At 34.3% G+C, this 22,777-nt stretch overlaps 1 protein-coding gene across 3 annotated transcripts in view; it reads right to left on the minus strand.

The window, feature by feature from the left end:
* Positions 1-5,243: 5,243 nt before the first annotated feature.
* Positions 5,244-22,777, minus strand: part of LOC137625647 (uncharacterized protein F09G8.5) — a 223,814-nt gene continuing 206,280 nt past the window's right edge. For all 3 annotated transcript variants that reach the window (XM_068356568.1, XM_068356558.1, XM_068356564.1), the window contains one exon: positions 5,244-22,445. In XM_068356568.1, coding sequence (XP_068212669.1) covers positions 22,335-22,445 — 111 coding nt within the window. In that variant the 3' untranslated portion in view covers positions 5,244-22,334. The remainder of the gene's footprint in view (positions 22,446-22,777) is intronic.

Here is a 22,777-nt window from a genome sequence, read left to right on the forward strand (position 1 = left end):
ACCATCAGTAGTGATACACACGGACGTCTCCCTGGAAGGATGGGGAGGCCATTCGCGAGAAAGGAAAATGCAAGGGAATTGGTTGCACCAGTTCAAAACCTTTCACATCAACATCTTGGAGGCCATGGCAGTCATCCTAACGTTGAAAAAACTATCCCCTCGCAGAGCAGTCCACATCAGATTGGTCCTGGACAAGGAAGTGATAGTAAAATGTCTAAATCGACAAGGCTCGAGATCACCTCACATCAATCACGTGATGTTAGCCATCTTCTACCTGGCAAGGAAGAGAGGATGGCACTTATCAGCAGTTCACCTTCAAGGGTTCCGCAATGTGTCGGCGGACGCTCTATCCAGGCAAAAGCCGATAGAGACAGAATGGTCCCTAGACGCAGACTCATTCGCCTTCATCTCGGAAAAAGTCCCGGAACTGCAGATCGACCTCTTCGCAATGAGCGACAACAAGAAACTACCTTGTTATGTAGCCCCTTACGTGGAACCTCAAGCAGAAGCGATAGACGCCATGTCTCTCGGAACAGATGGAATCGGATTTACCCGTTTCCACCAACAAATCTCCTGTTAAAAGTCCTCGACAAGCCAAGATCCTTCAGAGGAACAGCTGCAGTAGTGGCCCCCAAATGGCCCACAAGCAATTGGTTCCCTCTAGTTCTAGAATTGAAACTGAAGCAGTTTCCTCTGCCAAACCCAGTTTTATCCCAACTGGTTCAAAAGTCGACTGTTTACGCTTCATCCTTGAGAACCAACAACCTACAGCTCATGATTTTCTCGCCCTAGCAGCGAAGAAAAAGTTTGGGATCTTAAAGGACAAAATTGACTTCATTGAAGAGTACAAGTCAAGTTCAACTAGGAGGCAATACGAATCATCTTGGAAGAAGTGGGTTTCCTTAGTGAAAACAAGGAAACCAACAGAAACATCGATAGATTTTTGTCTGTCTTTCTTCATCCATCTACACGAACAGGGCCTGGCTTCCACTACGATAACTGCGTGTAAGTCGGTTTTGACTAGACGTCTTCTATATGCTTTTGAGGTGGACCTCACAAGTAAAATCTTCAATAAGATAGCAAAAGCATGCATTAGACTCAAGCCAGCAACCCCTCCAAAGCCCATCACAAGGTCGTTGGACAAAGTCTTGCACTATGCCTCGAATCTGAACAATGATGATTGCACCCTAAAGGATCTAACACAAAGTTATCTTATTGTTTGCAATAGCCTCAGGGGCTAGAGTTAGTGAAATAGTGGCCCTATCCAGAAATGAAGGCCATATTCAGTTCCTAGACACAGGAGAACTGAATTTCTTCTCTGATCCTGCCTTTCTCGCCAAGAACGAGCTGCCCACCAAAAGGTGGGGTCCTTGGAGAATCTGCCCACTCTACTATGCCCAGTAGTGTGTCTCAAGGTCTTTCTTCGAAGAACTTCAGACTTCAAGGAGGGACAGATCTTCCAAGGCGAAACCTCAGGATTGAATTTATCCCTAAGACAACTGAGAGCGAAACTCACCTACTTTATTCGCAGAGCGGATCCTGACAGCACACCCGCAGGTCACGATCCAAGGAAAGTTGCTTCTTCGTTGAATTTCTATCAACACATGGACTTTGAGAGGCTCCGCTCATATACGGGGTGGAAATCATAGTCTTTTCTATAAACATTATGCGAAGCAAGTACATGAGATAAAACACTTTGTGGTGGCGGTAGGTAGTGTCATAAAACCCGTCGTCTATTACTGCGATGAACAGTGGACTGTTTTAGGACTCAACACTGCATCGGGTGAATAGGTATTAATACCTTCTAGTGAAAATCACTACAGTGATTAATAGACTGTTCTATACAGGTGCAGAATCTAACCAAAAACACCAGTGCCGTGTGAACATTTGAACACTGTGTTGATGCATATCCAACATCTGAGTGAAACTAGACATGTTTAGCTTCACATTCATTTGAGTGGAATTAAATAATGAATTCATATATGTATATTCTTTCCTTACAGGTCAGATATATATATAACCATGATGTTTATCTATACAAGGTTAGACTTCTACTTTGTGATGTCTACATTTATAATTTATTTGCTTATGAAAATAAATAAAAAAACGTAGCTGCGTCTTCTTTTAATCCTCAGTTAATGGAAATAAAAGAAACCCGGAGTTTTATTCTATTCCTTTAAATAGAACATTGAATGTACAGATGTCCAAAGCTCGAAAATGTAATCTCTAGAAAGTTTCCCTTTCGTTCTTACGGATATACAAACTTTGAATCCTTATAGTCGAAGTTGACACTTTCCCTGCAGGGGGCAGGAAGCCCTAAGCTAGTTCCAAGCTTAGTGGATATGACAAATAACGGTAATGTCATATACGGGTCTAGCAGACCATATAAGGAACTCATTCAAAGTAAAGGCACTTATACAAACCCACAGATATAGTACTTTCAAGTTAATTCTCTGGTAAGCTTCCATCAGGACGACATGGCCGAGCCCAAAAATTGGATTTTGAGCAAAGTGAAAAATCTATTTTTGGGTGAGATAGCCGTCGTCCTGATGGACCCACCCATCTTTCTTAAATGACCCCACCCGAAACTACTCTATTTGCGGCTATTCCAGCTTAAATGCAAGTTAGGAATGATGGCCCGTAGTAGTACGGAGAGGAGGTCCACCGGATACCTTGATAACTACTCCCCTTTTGTTCGCCACTCTTCCCCCTCAAAGAGTTAAATCTATTCGGGGTGAAGATTGCTATGTGTCGTATCTAAAAATATGTCCCCTGATATTATGCGATATCCCTCAAGCTATATTAAGGATACTCGCGCCAGGAGTTAGAATTCTGGAGACCTACGGTTAATTCTCTGGGAGTATCACTGTAGCAAATATCCCTTAGAAAGCTACCTAAATAAACCTTCCATCAGGACGACATGGCTCTCTCCCCCAAAGGTTTTTTCGGGAGCCAGCCAGAGGTACTCGGGGCTGATGAAGCTCGTAGCAGGTGGCTGCGTGGGATGGTGACTCGCACCCATTCTTCTTTTGACGAGCAGCTCCTCCTGTGTTTCCTCCTGGGGGATCTGGAACGCCTCCTGGCGTGGCGAGATCGGGAACGGGAACGGGACCTCCTCCTGCAGGACCTCTCTCGTCTCCTCTTCGAGTCCCTCGGACCTTTGTCCTCCGAGGAGACAGAGTACAACCCAAAAGAGGAGACCGATGACTGGTAAGAACGTGCTGAACGGTCCGAATCGTCCCGAGTTACTGGTGGCTCTTCGTGCCGGTCCGCTGGTGAAGAAGGCTGAAGAAAGACGGGCGGGAGCGTTGCTGAGGGCACCGGGGGAGAGCGAGGCACTTTCCTACGGGTAAACCAGGTGTCGAACTCCTCCTCCAGTCTCATGGGCGACCTGAAGGGCGTCCTCGGCGGCGCCCACGCAAGGGGGTCCGAACTCAGTGAATCGTCCATCTCGGCGTCTCCCCGCCCGCTGACGTACCTGAAACGCAGATCCAAGAAGCGGGGGAAGAGGCTGTAGCGGCCTTCCCCCACATAGGATCGTCGGTAGAGACGGGACCTGCTGGCACCAGGACCTCTTCTCCCGAACACACTCCTGTCCCTCCCTCAGGCCCCCCACTTGCCTGAACCGACACAACATCCCCACCAACAGACATCACAGACTCCTGGGGAAGAGCAATGGGCTGCTTCCCCGCAACGGACTTACCTTGTCCCCTACTCTGGGTAGGGGAAGGCAGCAGAGAAACTCTCTCCGAAGAGGCATCGGGCGAAGCAAGAGGCGAGGCAATGCTTGGCTTCTTCGGCGACCTCTTGGTAGCCTTTTTTTGGTGCCATAGCGCACCCACTGAACTTCATTCCAGGATTCACACTCCGGACACGTGGCTGCAGGGGAACACACACTGCCCCTACACGACGAACACAAGGAGTGGGGGTCGACTTCCGGCTTGGAAAGAAAAGCCCCACAAGATTTACCGGCCATAGGCCCGGGGCAACGACGGGGATGCTCCATAACGAACCAGTAAAGCACCACAAGACACAGGAACACAGAGAGAAAAGGTAGGATAAGGTAATGTATGAATACAAGAGGACCACGTGAGGACCACGTGGGACACAAAGGGTCGCACTGGTTAAGGAGAGCACGGTGAGATGTTATCACGAGGCGACCAGAAAACTTACTGGAGGTCGAGACCTGAGCGTGCACGCTCTCTGACCCTGGTTCGCCTCATGGCGCGTATCATTCCGCCAGAGGTTCCCCCGCATAGAAAACGGAGGTAGGGTAAACTACACAAAATTCTGGTCGGTTAGGAGGAGATCCCAGATACTCCTAAGAAAGTAGTTCGAGGTAAGTACTCCGTGTTGGAACAAATATACTGTATATATATATATATATATATATATATATATATATATATATATATATATATATATATGTATATGTATATATATATATATATATATATATATATATATATATATATATATATATATATATATACACACATTAATCTATCACTCAAAATTAAGAGCAAACCCGAGCATTACGTGTCAAGAACAGACAAGAGTAAAAGGGATGTATGGTAATCACATGTCAAGAGCTACTACCTGGTGATGGCATTCAGGTAGCCTACTACAACAAAGCCAATGTAAATTGTTGAAAAAAAAACATACTCTTCTAAATTTTTGGTTAAAATAAAGGCTTTCAAGACATATTGTATGGGAAATAAATATTGGAAGGTTAATTGAAATAATAGTTATATAACAATATGAGGAAACAATACTTAAAATTGTCTTAGAATTTAGTACAATAATGTAATACATGAATATTTATTGGTCAATGTTTTTTTCAATGATTATTTGGTGTTCCTTGCTGTGAGGCATTTACTGATCAAGTGTCCCAGTCTTGGTAACTTTAAAAGAGGTTTCCTCTAATTGCTAGGAAAATATTTTACTTATCCATGATACTTGGAGACTAAATTCCAAAAGAATGTATAAATCTGTAAAATATGGTCCTTTTTTCTTATGTAGCTAAATATATAAATCTTAACTAGGAGATAATGAGATATGACTTTTACGTTTAATAATCCTTGATAAGTATAACCTACTGTACGTATCTGGAAATACACAAATTTAAAAAAAAAAAATTCTGTATCAATGTAATACCATTTAAATAAATTCTGTATTATCTTATGCAGTGTTAATTACACTTAGATAGAAGGGTAAGAAAAATTTATAATGAAACAACGAAGTATTGATACACTACTTTTAATTTCTAATTATAAATACCATCACTTTTGTTATTCTGAATGCATGCTAAAAACCTAATTGGGCAATAAAAGCCCATCTTTTTAAGTCAGGCACTAATTAGTATTGAATAAATTTGTTAATGAAATATACAATGTACAGTATATATTTGGAAAACAAAGTTAAAAATCCCAGGATAGAAAAGTGCCGAACTAACACATTATTTTAAAGTGATTGATCTAACTGTGCAATTGCTTTGAATTCCTTTTTGGTATCATTTACTTGTTAAGCTTATGAAATAAGAATAAAAAAGTCTTTGCATAGTGTTTCCTTTTTGTTCACAATATCTATCAAGTCAAATAATATGACTTTCTAAAGCCAGGAAAATCTTGTCAGTTTCTATTTCAAATTCAATGTACTGTACATTCTTGGCCTATAAGATATAAATTAAAAGAACTTGACATTACATACTGCAACTATCTACAGTGAAGCCAAAAATGTAAACCCTTTTAAGTCAAAAGCACACAACTTTCTTTCTTATATACTAAGCAAAAGTTTTACTAACAGAGAAGTATAGCATTTCAATAGCAAATTATCTTTTAAAATTCTTAAATAGATTGCTTGTCTAATAAAAAAAGGAAATAAATGAACTCCAGGCTTGTCCAATCTCCTTTTCAACGGTATAATTTGTATTCTGTTTTCACAGAAGTATTTATTACTTTTCACATTTGACAAAGTATTACATAATGCTACACAGACTTAAGTAAAATGCCTCTAATGTAAAATAATCACCAAACTGAGGAATTTAAGAAAAAAAAAAAGTGTGTTCAAAATGGGACTCAGTCCTTTCATATTGGAAACAAAATTATTTTTCATCTAAACATGGATCCAAATTAAGTAGGTAATGGTATCAGGCTGCAACTCTGACTAACTAGATCTTAAAGAGCTATGGATTTCATTGTTACGTACCTTCTTATGTTGGAATGAAATACAATGAAGTTAAGAATGCAAAAAATCACTAACCCAAAATTTAAAAAAACTGCTGAAAACAATGAGATTTTTTTTTTAACATTCATCATCTGTTTGAAATCCTTGAAATTCAAGTGTGGATTAATTTTTTTATCATACCAAGTGAATATCATTATGTTCTCTGTACTGTGGCTGTAAATATAAAGAATCCTTTAGTTTTTCTGTAAATACAGTACCACTTGAAATATTACAGACCATTGAGCTAACTCCCAGAACATAGTTCAACTAATCACCAATCATCTTGGGCAGCCTATGACAGCTATATCCCAAGTTCAGTGGACAAGCAAATAAATATACCATATGGAAAAATTAATTTTCAAGGACAAAGTTCAATAATCATTGCAAAAATGCAATACAGTACAGTATATCTTTTAATGTATACTAACTTTTATTGGATATCTCTTAAACATTTCCTGAAATTTACTGGAGAATGAAATGGTGTGAGAGGCAATACCTTTAACTTAAAATTATATATTTAGAGCACATAACTCATTGTGTACATGATTGGGGCGTTTTCCCTGGTGTAGACATCAATGGCTGTATTTTAGGGTGCTTGTTAACTAAAGAGAGCAGAAAAGTAAATTGTTTTAGTATATAAAAATAAAAATAAGAGCAGATAAAAGTTAAAAAAATGAAAGAGGGAATTCAGGTTCGCAATTAAGAATTTCAAAATCTAGAAACAAAAATTGTTAATTGTATAAGAGGACATTACCCACAAGGAGTTCTTTTACGGACTATCAAAGAAATCTAGCAATCACAAATTGAATGTTTATCGTATGTTTATATTGAGCAAATCGAAACCTCTTTGCTTGATTCAGAAAACAAACTCGAGACTTTATTACCAAAAATTTTGCAAAAACACATTACAGCACACTGAATGACTTTTTGTGTGCCAGAGCTTGGCATCAAGCCTAAATTCTATACTATATTTTCCTATCAGAAATATTATTCTAACCAGGCCACTGAACTGAAATACCACTCTCCTAGACACAAAATATACCTGAATTGCTATTGCAAGCCAATGAGATTTCTTGTATGGCTTTATAATGTTACTCCCAAATATGAGTGTACAGAAATATGGTTGAAAGGTGCAAGGCATATCTGGCAAATTCTATAAACGCATCTCCTGTCACATATTCCTTTCCCCCTTACTTGTAATAAATCACATTGCTATTCTGTAAAATCACCTCACAGGAGTAATATTTCGTACTATGTTAGAAAAAGATTCGATACTTGAGCCTTGTGTAATAGTTTTTTCTTTTCACCACACACTCAACATTTAGTTTTAAAATATATTCAGCATATGGACTATAAGTTTTGAAACAATAGGTAATGAAAAGTATTTCATTACATTTCACTTGGTAGTTGAGATTATGTGGATAACAACAAAGTTTTATGAAGAGAATAATCACATTTCAGAGACACTAAATTATTGACATATTTTTCCAACAATTATAAAAGTAAAAAACAAATGATCCTCTTTCTAAAGCTGTAACAGGCATGGTCAAAATAGTCCTGCTACATATTTCTAGTAATAAGTACGACTTCAATTTAAGAAAATTATACCAGAGAACAATTTGGCCTTCTATTTCGTAAGCTTATTTTTCAGATTCTAAAGTAGTTAGTAGTAATCACAATAGCAGCAAGTCAGATCATTCACCTATTAGAGGCACTGTAGTGTTTCTGCTTCATTATTTGCAATTCATTAACAAGAAACAGAACTCACAAGACTGGGATGAATTTTGATAACCTTGTTTCTTATTATTTTTATGTTATGGACAATGATAAAATTATAGTGGAAATATGGGTTACTGAGAATTTGGCTGTTAATTGTACACCAGGAGTTGTAGGTACTGCAACTGATTTGAAACATATTTAATAATTATTACAATCCAGTTTCTTGAAGGGAACTTCAAGTTTTAAAGCTAAATCATAAATAAGTTTCAAGAGGTACACTGAGGGTAACAAAAGATGAGAATGCTTAATAAATAAATTGAGAATCTTACAGTGCAATATTTATTTTTGCTCAGGAAACTGACGAGCTTCATAAAATGGAAAAAGATATAGAAAACTTGCCTTTCAATTACAAGGTATAAAATATATAAAACAAACTAATACTATGATAATAAAATACTAATCAACCTTACAAAAAAAAATCAAACAAAATGCATCTTGTACATAAGACTTAAAATCATTTCATACACTTACTTTGGCTGTAGAGGATGGGTTTACATGGAGGTGCTTCGGTATTTAAAATGTGACTAAAGCCTGAAACGTTTTCCGACTCGAAAGTCTTGGTTTTCCTCTGTCATAAAACAATGAGAACCAGTTACATGACTGAAGACTAACACTACAAACTAGTAGTACAAAATATCAGGAAAAGTCTGAGCTGTCAACTTGGGGCTCCCACAGTATAGGTGGGAGCTGATATAGCAGAGGTGAAAATTTCTAGCATAACTTATTTTGCTTTTTGGGGTAGGAGGGGCCCACATTTAGCTGTGTTTGGTTGATAAGATTACCACAGAAAGGAAGGTGGGTTCCTTAAAGAGGTGGATTATTATCCTATGCCAAAACACATTTCAGTACTGTCAAATTTTTTACTTATAATCAATCGTCTTCCCAGGGGAGCAGTTGTACTATCAAACTACCCGGATACGAAAAGATAGTAAGAAAATGTTATTCTGTATTAAATAATGAAGAATCAGACTATGCTCAGGATCTCAGTCGTTGCAGGAAGGGACATTCCAATAAAGTACAGTACTCAATAAAATATTAAATCAATTTGGAGGCAGGGACATACAAATGAAGTCTACTGAAGTCCATCCTACATTATAGGTGAATGAAGAAACTCCCATCATTGACAGGAGGATTTCTATTAAGGGATATTTTTCAGTACAAATAAAAATGATGTTCAAGTTGGAACTTTTCATCAAAAGCTTACCTCCATTGGCCTTCAACATGTTCAGAAGGGTTTTAATTACAAAAGGGCCTCACAAAATCTTATAAGACAATTACGCTGATTCTCTCTCTAGTTATAGCATCTACATTTTATAACATGCCAGTACTGTAATTTCTAACAGCCAAATAACTACTAGGAAAAATGTTATGTCCTTACCTTCTAAATGTACGAGGCAGGATCAGCCCCAGACATTCCTTCTGTGGGAGCCCAAGGTATATATGGTATATGTTTGACTTTTATGCTCAGCCTCACGATGGAATTTTTTTAAGTTCTCTACAGATATATGAGGCTGACATTTCACAAGATATTGGATCTGGAATTCTACTGTTGGGCAAGTTCTAAGTTATGTATCTGACTTTCAAGTGTTTGCATAGAAAAGAGGCTGACATCTCAAAATACTTCATATTTAAGATCTGCAATTTTGTCAAAAAAAATTTTTAGTAGCTAAACAAAATTATTCAAAAACTACTATATTTTATCTGACCCATCCTGCACAGTGGTTTATCAACATATTGCATAAATAAATAAAAGTAGCATTGTTGCAAAAAAAATATTCTTGAAATCTTTAGCAGAAGAATATGACAAAATCATAACTAAATACAAAGGTATAATGAATAAAAACTTAAATACATTAATTGCACAATATTTAGATATAAAAACCTTATGTTAATACCAACCTAACTACTGTATACAAAAACAATTAAAATATCACACCTTACCACCAAAGGATTGTTGTCCCACATTTCAGTTTAAGAATTTTGTGTAAATGCTCTGCTTCCCATACCTTAGGAACATCAAATCTGAAGTAATCCCATATGTAATTAAAAGGTCTTTAAGTATGAATTTCCTTATAGTAAATAAGTCATTTTGCTAGTTCTATTTTCTCTATCAGTATACAAAATGCAGCACATTTCATATAGTGTACTAGAATAGAACCAAAATGAAACCTTTTTCATTATGTTACCTTATTCTCACTTAATATCACTAATTTTTGCTTCTAAATTAAATAATTTAGCCTTAATTTTCAATACTGACAACACAAAACCTTGCCATGATTTATAAAACATGTACAGCAATATTGTGAAGATTTTTTTTTATTACAAAATTGATTATTTCTATAATCACCAGATGTTCATATGGCTTCTCTCCCAAAACTGTTTAAAATGGTAACACCTACCCTAAGGTAAAAATTTTCTCTTTTCTTTCCTTCGAAAATGCCTTTCGCCTCTGGGAAGGATCAAGCCAATCTGGCAGACGATGACAACTACCTAGCCAATGAAGCATCATTGTTACCTCATCTTTCAGTCTCGAATTATAAACCAAATAATTAGCCTCTTGCCATCACAAGTCAGTGGACAGGAGGGGGAATTGTAAATGAACATCAGATAAGTATAGAGATGATAAAATTTTTAACTAGAAATTCTGTTCTATTTTTACAAAACTCCCCTGATGTTCATATTACTGCCTTCCAAACATTCATGGAGGTGGGTTAGTGAAGGAAAGATAGAAAGGAAATTACCTTTATTAATAAACTTCATTAACCACCCAAAACTCATATCAAGAGATAATTATTACCTAAAACTATACACCTGGACCTAACCCTGTTTAGGAATCTGACAACACTAATGCAAGATGACTCTGAATAACAATCAACACCATAGTCTACCTTGAGTAATTTGTTTAAATATCATCCAAAAATAAGCTGTCTTAAACAGTAAAATGAGATATTTCATCTGATCCTAATCAGAAGCCAAATGCTCAAAAAAAAAAAAAAAAAGTTTAGTGCATTGAAAAAATTAATATAGTAAAGGATCTTTAAAATATACTTTTGAATTTCTCAGTCTCGGAGAAATATTTCATTGATTTTTTTTTTTAAGTATCTTTGGAATTTATTTAAGGATAACCAGTAAACAGAAAACCACAAAAGACTCAAAACCAAAGATTGAAAAAATCAGACATTTTTTTTTATGATCAGACCCAAACAAGATGAAGTGTATGCATAGAAATACTACTCCTAGGTGTAACCTTGTTGAAAACATAGGATATCTTATTACTATGATTGTGAGCATCAGAAGACCTGGAATTCCAAACTTAATCCTAATGAGAATTCTATTCAACATAAAAAAACCATTCCTCAATACCAAAGGTAAAGGCCATGTGGACCCAGGTTAACTGGCATTTCACTAATAAACTATAAGTGTTTTTCCTTAGAATGTAAGAAAAAAGATTCTATGCATCGCAATATCACATATCTCCTGGTTACAAAATTAAGATGATCACATAACTAACATTAGAGAAAGAAAATATCAAAAACAGCATCATGCTGGTTTCAAAACTGCTAACTACATAGTAAATGGTAAAGCAAAATATGAAATGCAAAAGAAAAACAAATATTATAAGGTTTCCACAGACTTTTAGCAACCATAAGTTTTAACAAAATCTGTAAAAAGATTAAATTACAAAGTGCATAAGGATACAAACTAGGCATCTCATTCTTCCTCTAGTACAGAAAGATGACAAGAACAGCAAAGACTGAAAAAAGTTAAGTGGTACAGCATTATTTACATGAGTAGACATTAAGATTTCCTTTCAACATAAAAAGGTAAGGCACAAAATATATTTTAATATTTTAATTAAACAAAACTTGACAAGACAAATGATAAACTTTCCTATTTCATATCTGATGCAATGATTTACAGTATAAGAGAATTCTATAAAATATGAATTTCTTGTGGCATTAAATGTTTCAATGAGTGCATGGTCATATGCACTAATGGGAATATTCCCCTAACAAGGAATTAATGTCTTAAGTAGCAATGCCATTCACAAGATTAAGGAAGTGAAATGACACTCTTGAAAATTTTTAAAGACAGAGTATTAAAAACCTTTCCATCTTTGAAAGTTGAGAAAAAACTTTAAAATTTAGTGTACAAATCCTCACAATGCATAGCTAATGCTTTTATATTTGCATATTAGTCTGTATGTAATCAGAAATACTACATTCAGATGTTCAGAAATCAAAGTGAATTTTAGCGAAAACATGTAAAAAGCAAATTACCCAACAACACTTATATCTTGCACACAAGAAATTAATATCATCAATCATCAAAAACTTTTATTAGAAAGTTTCACATTATAATTAGTGCAATTATTTTCCCGACCATCTACACAACTCACTTTTTCATAGGAAATTTGCTCTAATTTCAAAGAAATATCACAAATTGGTTCCTTATAGTGCTATTCATGGATAAATTATTCATTCTTATCTTCTACCTTATCATCAATATAATTTGAATGAAATAATTTTTCAAGCTGCCAATACTTTCACTGCTTGTAGACAGGTACAGTACCTAAGTTCTTCCACACAAAAATACAATTTCTTCCTTTCCTCTTTCATGCTAAATGATATTCATAAAGATGTACAACCACAATATAAAAAAAACAACAATAAAAATATCCTTTGGTGTGGATAGAAGACCTCTCTCTCTCTCTCTCTCTCATCTTCAGATTACACATACTGTCAAGCAACACCATTACACAAATGCTGCATTAAAAGCAAGTGTAAAACATTTACTCATACAGCTGTGCTTTTAATTCTGTTTTTATTTAATAACAAATAATGAGTTTAGACTAAGTATAAGCAACAAGAACACAAACATACAGTAGTTATCAGAAATATTGCGAAAGTAAGCGTCATTGGGATAAAACATTTGGTGTAGCTGTAGTAATGTTGTGGGTAAATTTCATCAACTCTTTGGTATATCTTTCAACATTTACCTAAATATATTTGAGAAAATTAATCCATGTTTCATCAAAGAAAAACAACCTTTAATAACTAAATGGTAACCATAATGTTTGTGCACAGAAGTATCAGCAATTCTACCTATAAATGTAATACCCCCTTCAATTTAATGACATAGCAACAAAGACAAAATGACTTCTGGCTGAAAGTTCAATTTTGTCATCTTATGCAATTAAATCCACTAGACAACAATTAAACAGTATTTGTATGTAAAGTGTTAACTCTTTTTATACAAAAAATTAAAATTTACTAACAAAACTCATTACCATTACTCACCTGATTTTCATATCACTTCTCCCTCGAAGCCTGGCTAATATCTACGTTAACTGCAAACATTAACGTTTTCTTTCCTTTCAATAAGCCTAAGCCTCTAGAGCAGTACTGAGACCAACTAGCTCTTAAGGGCATTGACTTTGGCTTGGGAATGCCATAAATACTATGTCTTTCAGTTTTGAAGCCAACGCCTATTTCCCATCATCTTGACATCATTTGTCAGTGTGGAGGAGGGCGACATGTATTATAATAGTAATGGTACTTCAGTTTAGGAGTTACTCAGAATATGAGCAAATTGGTAAATGAGCATAAACATTCAATTTGATTTAAAAGTATTATTGCCATTAATCATTAGTTTCTCAATACTGTACTGTTCTATCGGCATAGATCTCTTGAAAGGAAAAAAATGGGGAACATTTGGTTTTGGAGTAAATGTCAAAATAAGCCAGGCCTCGAGATAGAATCAACATGTCAGGGAAGGTGTCATATAAATAATATAAAGTTTGGAAAGGAAAGTGGAGAAATTATCAAACATGCTTTTTCTCAACCATAAATTTCAATTTTGAATATCAATTAATTATGAAAATACTACCAAGAAACTAATAAAATTGTACATTTAAGTCCAATATTTAAATTAAATATACATCATAATTCACTAGATTTAAATATATTCCTTTCTCTTGGAAATTATCCTTTCTAGAGTAGAAGGGTAATAAAATAAGACAAACAAAAAATCACCCTATTTCAATATCTCCCTATTCCATAAAAAGATATGAAGCATAAAATTGTTTAACTGCTTAAACTGAAATAAATTATAATGTAAGTACTGGAGATTCCACATTCTGTTCAGCCCACAGGGAAACTTTTAAAAGAAATTATACAACGAACAAGAGACACTATGAAAAAGAATGAAAAACTGTAGCCTTGTCGAATAAAAATATTTCATCAATGCTCAGTACTATTTAACTAGATATTAAATGCTACATGTACAGCATTCTCAAAAATTATATAGCGCAGCAATCATCAGGTCGTTAAAATAAACTCAAATATAAAGAATCATAGTACAGCACTGTACTTTATAATACTGTATTTCTCTTGGAATACAGCCTTATTTGGCCTGCACATATTCTCTACTACATAATCAAACGTCATTTCCTTCTCAGTCAGCACTACTACTAAAATGTAAAATGAAAATTAATAAAACTCATATTCCTTTAAAAATCAACTCTTGTCAAATAAGTAATCCTAAAAGCAAGTTGTAAACAGACCATCCAAGCTGAAGTAACAATCTTTTGACTGGCCAGACAGTACTACATTGGATCCTTCTCTTTGGTTATGGTTCATTTTCTCTTTGTCTACACATACACCGAATAGTCTGCCCTATTCTTTACATATTCTCCTTTGTCCCCATCCACCTGAAAACACTGAGATTAACAAATAATTCTTCTTCTCTCAAGGGGTTAACTACTGCACTGTAATTGTTCAGTGCCACTTTCCTCTTGGTAAGGGTAGGAGAGAGACTTTAGCTATGGTAAGCAGCTCATCTAGGAGAAGTAAACTCCAAAATCAAACCATTGTTCTCTAGTCTTAGGTAGTGCCATAGCCTTTGTACCATGGTCTTCCACTGTCTTGGGGTAGAGTTCTCTTGCTTGAGAGTGCACTTGGGCACACTATTCTATCTTATTTCTCTTCCTCTTGTTTTGTTAAACTTTTTATAGTTTTATAGTATTCCGATGTTACATCTGGTAACCAGATTAGGAAGCTCCAAAGGTTGTAGAAACTTGAGTAAAGTAAAAATCCAAATTTGGCTTTGAGATCATTAAGCATAAAATTTATGGAAGCACTTGCTACATTACCTTGAAATTTTTAAATGATGACAAATGACTGGTTCCCAAATCAGAGGATTTTGTTTGTAGTAATAATCAGATTTATATATGGCTCATGTTCCATTACTCGCAAATTGTTTGATTTTTCTTGGAAGCCTTGCTATTAGAATAAACCCAATCACTAATGATAAGATATGCAGTCCTATAATTTTGGATGCTGTTCAAAAGATAAAAGAAATTTCAAGAGTCACTCTCAAATGCAAAAAATTGCTGAGTGCCCAAAACGTTACTGACCTATGATGTTGAATGATGCACTTGAAACGACAAATGTTGGGTTAGAAGGGTATGCATGGGATCTAATGTAATAGCATGAGACAAATTTTATAAAATACCCATATCACAAACTCAACAATTAATATTCATCATACAGTATTATTTTTTTCACAGTAATTTTTTATGCACATCCAAAAAACAGCCTAAGATCACACATTCAACAATCATCTGAAGAAATATGCAAAGAACAATGTACTCAGCAAGACAATCTATTTGGACAAACAGACATGAAATGACTAGCTAAAAATTGAAGAATTATTAGGGACTCCCAAATTGCTTAGGTTTGAGATGGTCTGCTTTCAACAAAAGGTACTTATGGGACATGTAAATCATTCACTTGCACTTTTTATGTAAATAAATATTAATTTGCAGCTACTTAGAGGCAAGTAAAAGGGAACACAGATTCAATATGAAATATCCCAAACTTAAGAAAATGTAATTTTTTTTTTTAATTATTTACTATTATTACAACATGAAAACAACTGTGGACTAAAATGATTAAATGGAAAATCCATAATTTCCTTGTTTATCTTATACAACCTTAACTTGATGCAAATGGAATGAAATAAAATATAATTCATAATGTTCCAGAACCCGACATCCTTTTTCAGACAATATTCTGATCAGCTAAACTACATGAAATAACAAGATCGCAAACAATCATCAACTTGATACTGCACCATAAAATGCTTCCATAAAAGTATATTTCTAAAAAAAAAATATATATCCCATAATTGCATCATAGGTTATGTGGAATACATCCATTTTCTAATGAAATAGGGAAAAATTTTCCAGGGCTATCATATTACATACATACAAACATACATACGTACATACACACATACATACATATATATATATCTTCAGAGGGGTGACTCTAGAAGGTGCCATTCTTCTGTTTTATTTAATAATCTGGGGTAAGGTGTCAAGCGCCATGACCATGTCCACTCAACTTATGGCCAATACTTTTAAGTCACTAAATCATAGATACAGCATACATATTTAGTACACACACACATGTAAATGGATGGAAGAGTTATCAGTTATGGACGATCATCGTCTTGGAACTATAGGGATTAAGGAGTAAATCTTGATGCAAGATTCAAAGATCCTAATTAGAATATCTAAGCTAAAATATTCCATTATGAATACCTCTAAACAATGATAGACAATCATGCAAGGTGTATATTTTACCCACTTGAAGAAAGTATATGCAATACTATAAGGTCTTAATCACGGGTACTATGAAAATTAACTAAAAATATACATACAGTATACCACTTCTTGACAATATTTGGTTTAAATCTGGCGGTTCAAAAAAAGCACAAATGAATAACACAAATGATAAAAAATATTCTCATAAAATATGTCTTGTATAAGTTTACATACAATTCACAAAGTATTTAACTGTTGAGGATAAAATGACAACATTAACTATTAAAGTACAAGAGAAGATTATTTAGGTCTTAAAAATAATACTTCTCTGTTCTAAGTAATCTGCAAATTTTATCAAATTGCAGTCTTAGTAACATTCGATAATGCTACAGGTCACCTTAAATGTTACAAGGCAAATCACAATAAAAAAAAATCTTTATGACAGTAGGGCAAATGTAACCATAGCTAGATGATCTGTTGGGATAAATTCTGTTTTACTTAATACATACACTATCATACACAGTTTAAGACAATAGAAAAGCTAATTTAGATGATGAGGGGAAAACCTCTTCTAATGCTACAAAGAAAAGTTATGTTTAAGGTACATTAACATCTACTGTGAAAACTAGTACAGTAAATGAACTAACACTATGCAACATACTGACAAGTACTTAGGCCTTGGTTCAGAGACCCTGAGAGAAAATTAAAACTACAATGAAATGAGAGGAAGGCAATCTTTGGTAACTGCAATTCAATTAAACTTCTTTTAGTTTACATAAATGCAACTCAAGATAATCTCAAGAAGGTAAAGTTTTAAAATCATAGAAAGAACCCTGAATATATCTGTACACACTATTTTTAATAAGCACAAAAAGTATTTATATAAAAAAACATAACATGTTATGGGAATTAGGAGTCTGAAATGTTATAAATAAGAAATCAAATAAAGAACTTACTAAAAATAAAAAATAAACAAGTGTGCCCCACAAAAAGACACGGTGTTAAAGTTTTAAAGGACAAGCTGTTCATGAGGATCAAACTGTTAAAAGTAAATAAAACACAGTCATTTTACTGTGGTGCCAACATTCTTTCTTCATCCCATTTGCATAAACCTTATTAGTTTTTCTAGAATATTGCTCTACTTGAGGTACCTATTTTTGTTACCTTTCTTGTAAGGAGTACATCAACACACATTTCATATTAATAACTCACCCCTACCTTTGCCCTTGCTGCTGCTACTCTGTTACAAGGTAGTCTCACACACTAACTTTTACCTATCAACAACAGTTTGAGTACTGTTATACTACCTATGGACCCCTTCTTACCTATGTTCTGTAGAAATCTTAAATTCTTGAGCTGCTTGGCTTTGTGAATTTCTTTCATTCTTCATTTTACCTGGGATAATTACGGGCCCTGGGTTCCTTGCTCCCTTAGCCACTTCACAAAAAAATCATTACCAGGAATGAACCATATGAAGTAGATGTAACAATTAGCTTGATAAACTAAAAACTTATAAAATTTATAAAATATCACAAACTTGTAGCTACCAGCAATAAAGCATGAAGTTTATCAAGAAGGTGCTTACTGAATCTACACTAGACTACCTCAACCATAATTGTCTCTCTAATTCTACAACACTTAATTTCTTGTTAATAAAATGGCAAGCCGAATATATGTTCCATTAAACTAAACCCTTTACTTTTGCTTAAATCAGATTCATAATTAAGGCAGACAAACCAAGTGCTGAAGACCACCTAAAAGGAGCAATGCAGTACTGCAATTAGGCTAAAGATGGAACCTCTCTCACTTGAGGAAGGAAACTGCTATTTATTTTACAAATATCATAAATATACTTTAATATAAAATTTGCTCTGCCACAAGATCACAAACAGACAGGGAAATTCCTTTTTTGAAAGGGGAATTTCCCCTCTCTGGTACCAGTGACTGATTTATAGCCTAAATTTTCCAATCCCAATGAGACAGAGTAAAGGATCATAGCTGATCCCATAGTATATGAATTTATACCCATTTTCAATCTGAAAAATACCAAAAGACTATGAAAGTGGCAGAAGAACTTGCCACTTCCTGTCATGAGCCAAATTTGTAAGCTTAGTGATTAAATAGTTCACTCTGTTTTTATTCCCTATGCTATGCTCATCAACTATGTTCACAGAGGCTGCTGTTTTTCTCATGAAGTTTTTATCTGAAGTTTCCTACTCTCTTAATAAATTGTGCACCCATTTTTTTTTTTTTATACTTTCACTATGATCCTACCACATTCTAAACCTACAAAGGGTTCATCTTTATCACAGCCTCTACTAAACTGCTACCTGACAGAGAACACAGGTGTGTTAAGCTATGGCTACTATTACAACACTCGTACAAATACAGTATGGAGCTTTTTTTGTCGGATAGAGGCCAAACTTTAATAAATGCTCCTAATGAGTGGTTGATCTCATACATCACACTTAAAACTGGTATAACTTTCTTGATTTTCACCTACTATAGCAACACCCCCAGCAAATTGCTTGCTTTAAGGAATGGCTTTCTCAGAAATGGCTCTACCTCTGCAAGAAGGCAAATACCATAATACCCTTTACAGGAATTCATGGTAGCATATGCGTTTTTAAGCCCCGTTTCAACATGAACCAAGAAATTTATGTATTCAAAAGTGATAAATAATGGGACATACCACTTCCAATTAATAGTTACTTCTGTATAAGGGACAATAAAATGATGGCTTAATACTGTAGAGTCAAACATTACCAAGCCAGACAAGAACAGACAATTAAGTCTGTAGCTAGCCAAGTTATGTTGGTACACAAACATGCTGAAAAATGCATTCATTACTAATGTAAAAGCCAATTTCATTATGATTATCAAAATTATTGTATCTAAAAAATAAGAGGATGGAACTATAAAATAACAACCTAAAATTATAAAAATGGTATATGGTAACAGGATCTTTTTGAAGTGTCTCAAATATACAGTTAATAATAGTTTTATCAAATAAGAGAACAAAATAATTTATCTGAAATACTACTACAGGACTTTCTAGTGCAATAATTCTTCACTCCATTTGTCTGCCTTAACCGAGTCAAGTAAAAGAAAGGTTTGCAATTTTGTTTGAACATCGATTCCTGCATTTAAAAAGGCTTCCATTCACGATAAAAGTAACCCAGATTCACCTAATGTATGCACACACACATAAAAGCCTATGGAAACAATAGCATGTATAAGTGCATATTCAGTTACTTTCATGGGCATTAAAAAAATCTTTATACAGCCAAACTTTAACATTTACATGGATTAGATAAACGACATAAGCGAATGTTAAATTCCGCAAATAATTTCTGTTCCTAGATCCCCTATCATTTTATATAACTAGAAAAGACAGTGTACCTTAGCCTTGAGAGAAAAGACGCAAGTAGCAGTATCATTAGCTATATAACAGTATCAATAGTTTTATAACACCATGTAGAGAAAAGCACTTACTGTATAACTTTACACCAAAAAGAACTGTGCCTTGATAGAAAAGACCAAAAGTCATGATTATACATGGGCTTGAAAAATCCTTATGAAACAGTATCACACTCAACTTGCTACCCTATTCTATATAACTATGTATCCTGTTCTGTGTATACATCTTGGTGCTTTTAAAAAGCAAGGGATTTGTGTAATAAAAACTTTTGTCTATTCAGTTAAAGTGAATTCACTCATATGCAATTGTGACTGCTCTCCTGTACTTAATGTTTTATAACTGTGAATCCTGCATATACCCTACAATATAACTTATGGAAATCGTAGCCTTACAGCAAGTTTGAGTGTGTCAAACAAGCAAATGTTAAAGTCAGACTACACTTCTTCACTTCATTTCACATCTTGTTTGTTTAAAACATTCTCTGAACATCAAAAAGACTGGTATGCCATTATGCATTTACATTTGTACCTAAATGTCTAACCTAACAAATTTTGTGGATCAAATATAAGTGAGAAATTTCTCTAAAGACAGGAGGGAATCCTCAATACCTGCTGTAAGACCTTGGTATCTTTTAAACGTAAATAAATTTGTTTGACAATTTGAAGGCATTTGTTAAGGGGATAAAATGTTTCACTTTGCTAACTAAAATGATTACATAACTGATGTATTTACTGACAATTTACACACACATAAGTAGGCCCTAAAGATATTAGCACTACACAGAGCTTACAAGGATGAAGAGAGAGACACACACAATCATGACTCAAACAAGTTCGTCACTCTGATTTTATGACTGCAGAAAACTGATAGTCTAAAATGGGAGTGAAGAATTCCCACAAAAAAAAAATATCAAAATGATTATAAAAAAAGGAGGGAAACACAAGATGAAAGAAAGATGAGCATGCAGTTGAGCTACAACACTTTTTTATGAAATTAACAGGAAATGAATAGATAGTTGAGAATGTGTTTTTATCCTAACCATTAAAAAAGACCATGATAACTGATTCATAGAAAGCATTACTTCTGACATAATTTGACTGAAATGAAGGAGTGTTGCCTCAAAGTTTTTATGAATTTCTTTTTTCAATAAAAAAGTAAACAGTAATAATATCCTTGTAAAAAAAAGCACTCATATAGCCTCATTAATAAAAGTGGAGAAGGTGGTCATGATAAATAAAAATCTACCTTCAAAACAATGTCTGAATATAAATATGATCTGAGTATGTTTACCTAATGACACAAAATTGTCATTCAATTTTTCTTTATGCAATATCAGTAAAGTTTTAATATCATAAAGCCAACGATTACCTCTTTAAAAAAGTTCACTTCCAAGAGGTGGTAAATAACTTATGTAAACATGGTTACTACAACATTGAGAACTATTTAATTTTCTTATCGAAATGTGTTTAAAACAATGATAATACTCTAATATATAACGTGCGCAATAGCAACTTCAGATCATTTATCCAGAATATTTGAAACTTGTATGTATGTATGTATATATATATACACACACAAATGGATAGTGACCAATACATTTGCAAATAATGCTATCACAATATACAGTGTGATTGTCATAAAGCAAGCAATGCTGGCTTACTAACTGTTCCTCTTTATGAGGCTAAGCATGGCAACCTCAATTTATGCCAATGTATCATGGTTTGGCACTGAGAAGAAATATCTTAAATTTGAGGGAGCTATAGCAATAAAATCATGAAAATTCAAGCATTTCTACGATGATTTAACTTCTGCAGGGATAAAATTTAATTCATTTATTAGAAAGAGCACTCTTTAAAGAATGTCAATCAACAAATAATATGCTCTCCTCCTTTGTGGATGACACCTGTCTCATCATAATAATGCCATCCACAATTTACAATCAAGATCTCCAAAACATTAAAATCTCTATAAACAAAAAAATTTAACAAGAGATACTATTAAAAATATGATTACATATATTTAGCCTAATATTCCTTAAAATGTCATACAAAAATCACCATAAATACTAACTTATCATGTATACTACTATATCACATAACATACGCTGAAGTAAAACAATAAATCCCCCAGGTAATTTAGTCAAAGGGATAAAGAACCATGATTAATAGATTTCTAAGGAAAAAATAACACACTTGATGATAACAAAGAATGCTTGCACATAAATATCCACATCCCTTTTAAAGGAAAAATCCTACACTGCAGATTACCCTTAAAAAGAAAATGAAAGACGCAAGGAATCTAATCATCTAGTTCCTCCATACGGCATCGAACAGCCATCTCAACAACTTCCAGGCTTGAGTAGTCCAATTCCTTTACCAAGCAAAGTACAGCAGACAGCAAATTGGCATTCTGAAAATGAAAAATGTTGGATACCTCATTACAGAACATTAATTCATAAGTTTCAAGTTACAAAACATAGAAAAAAATTTATATGGATCAAGGTTAACGATTGTAAGTCATGATAATACAATTTCTATGTGATATCAAATGTTTTCAGCCAGCCTAATCACCTAAAGTCTATACAAGCCACTAAATATTCAGAAGAATTAATTCGGCATCTAATAATACATGTACTGTATTTCTTTTAGATTAAAGCAAGCCAAAATAACCCATTCAAGTATGTTCTGTAAATATAAGTTATTTTCTATCTGGAAAAATAGATTTGACTTACAAACTCATAT

The sequence above is a fragment of the Palaemon carinicauda genome, chromosome 2 (assembly GCF_036898095.1).
Source record: "Palaemon carinicauda isolate YSFRI2023 chromosome 2, ASM3689809v2, whole genome shotgun sequence".
NCBI classification, from domain to species: Eukaryota; Metazoa; Arthropoda; class Malacostraca; order Decapoda; family Palaemonidae; genus Palaemon; species Palaemon carinicauda.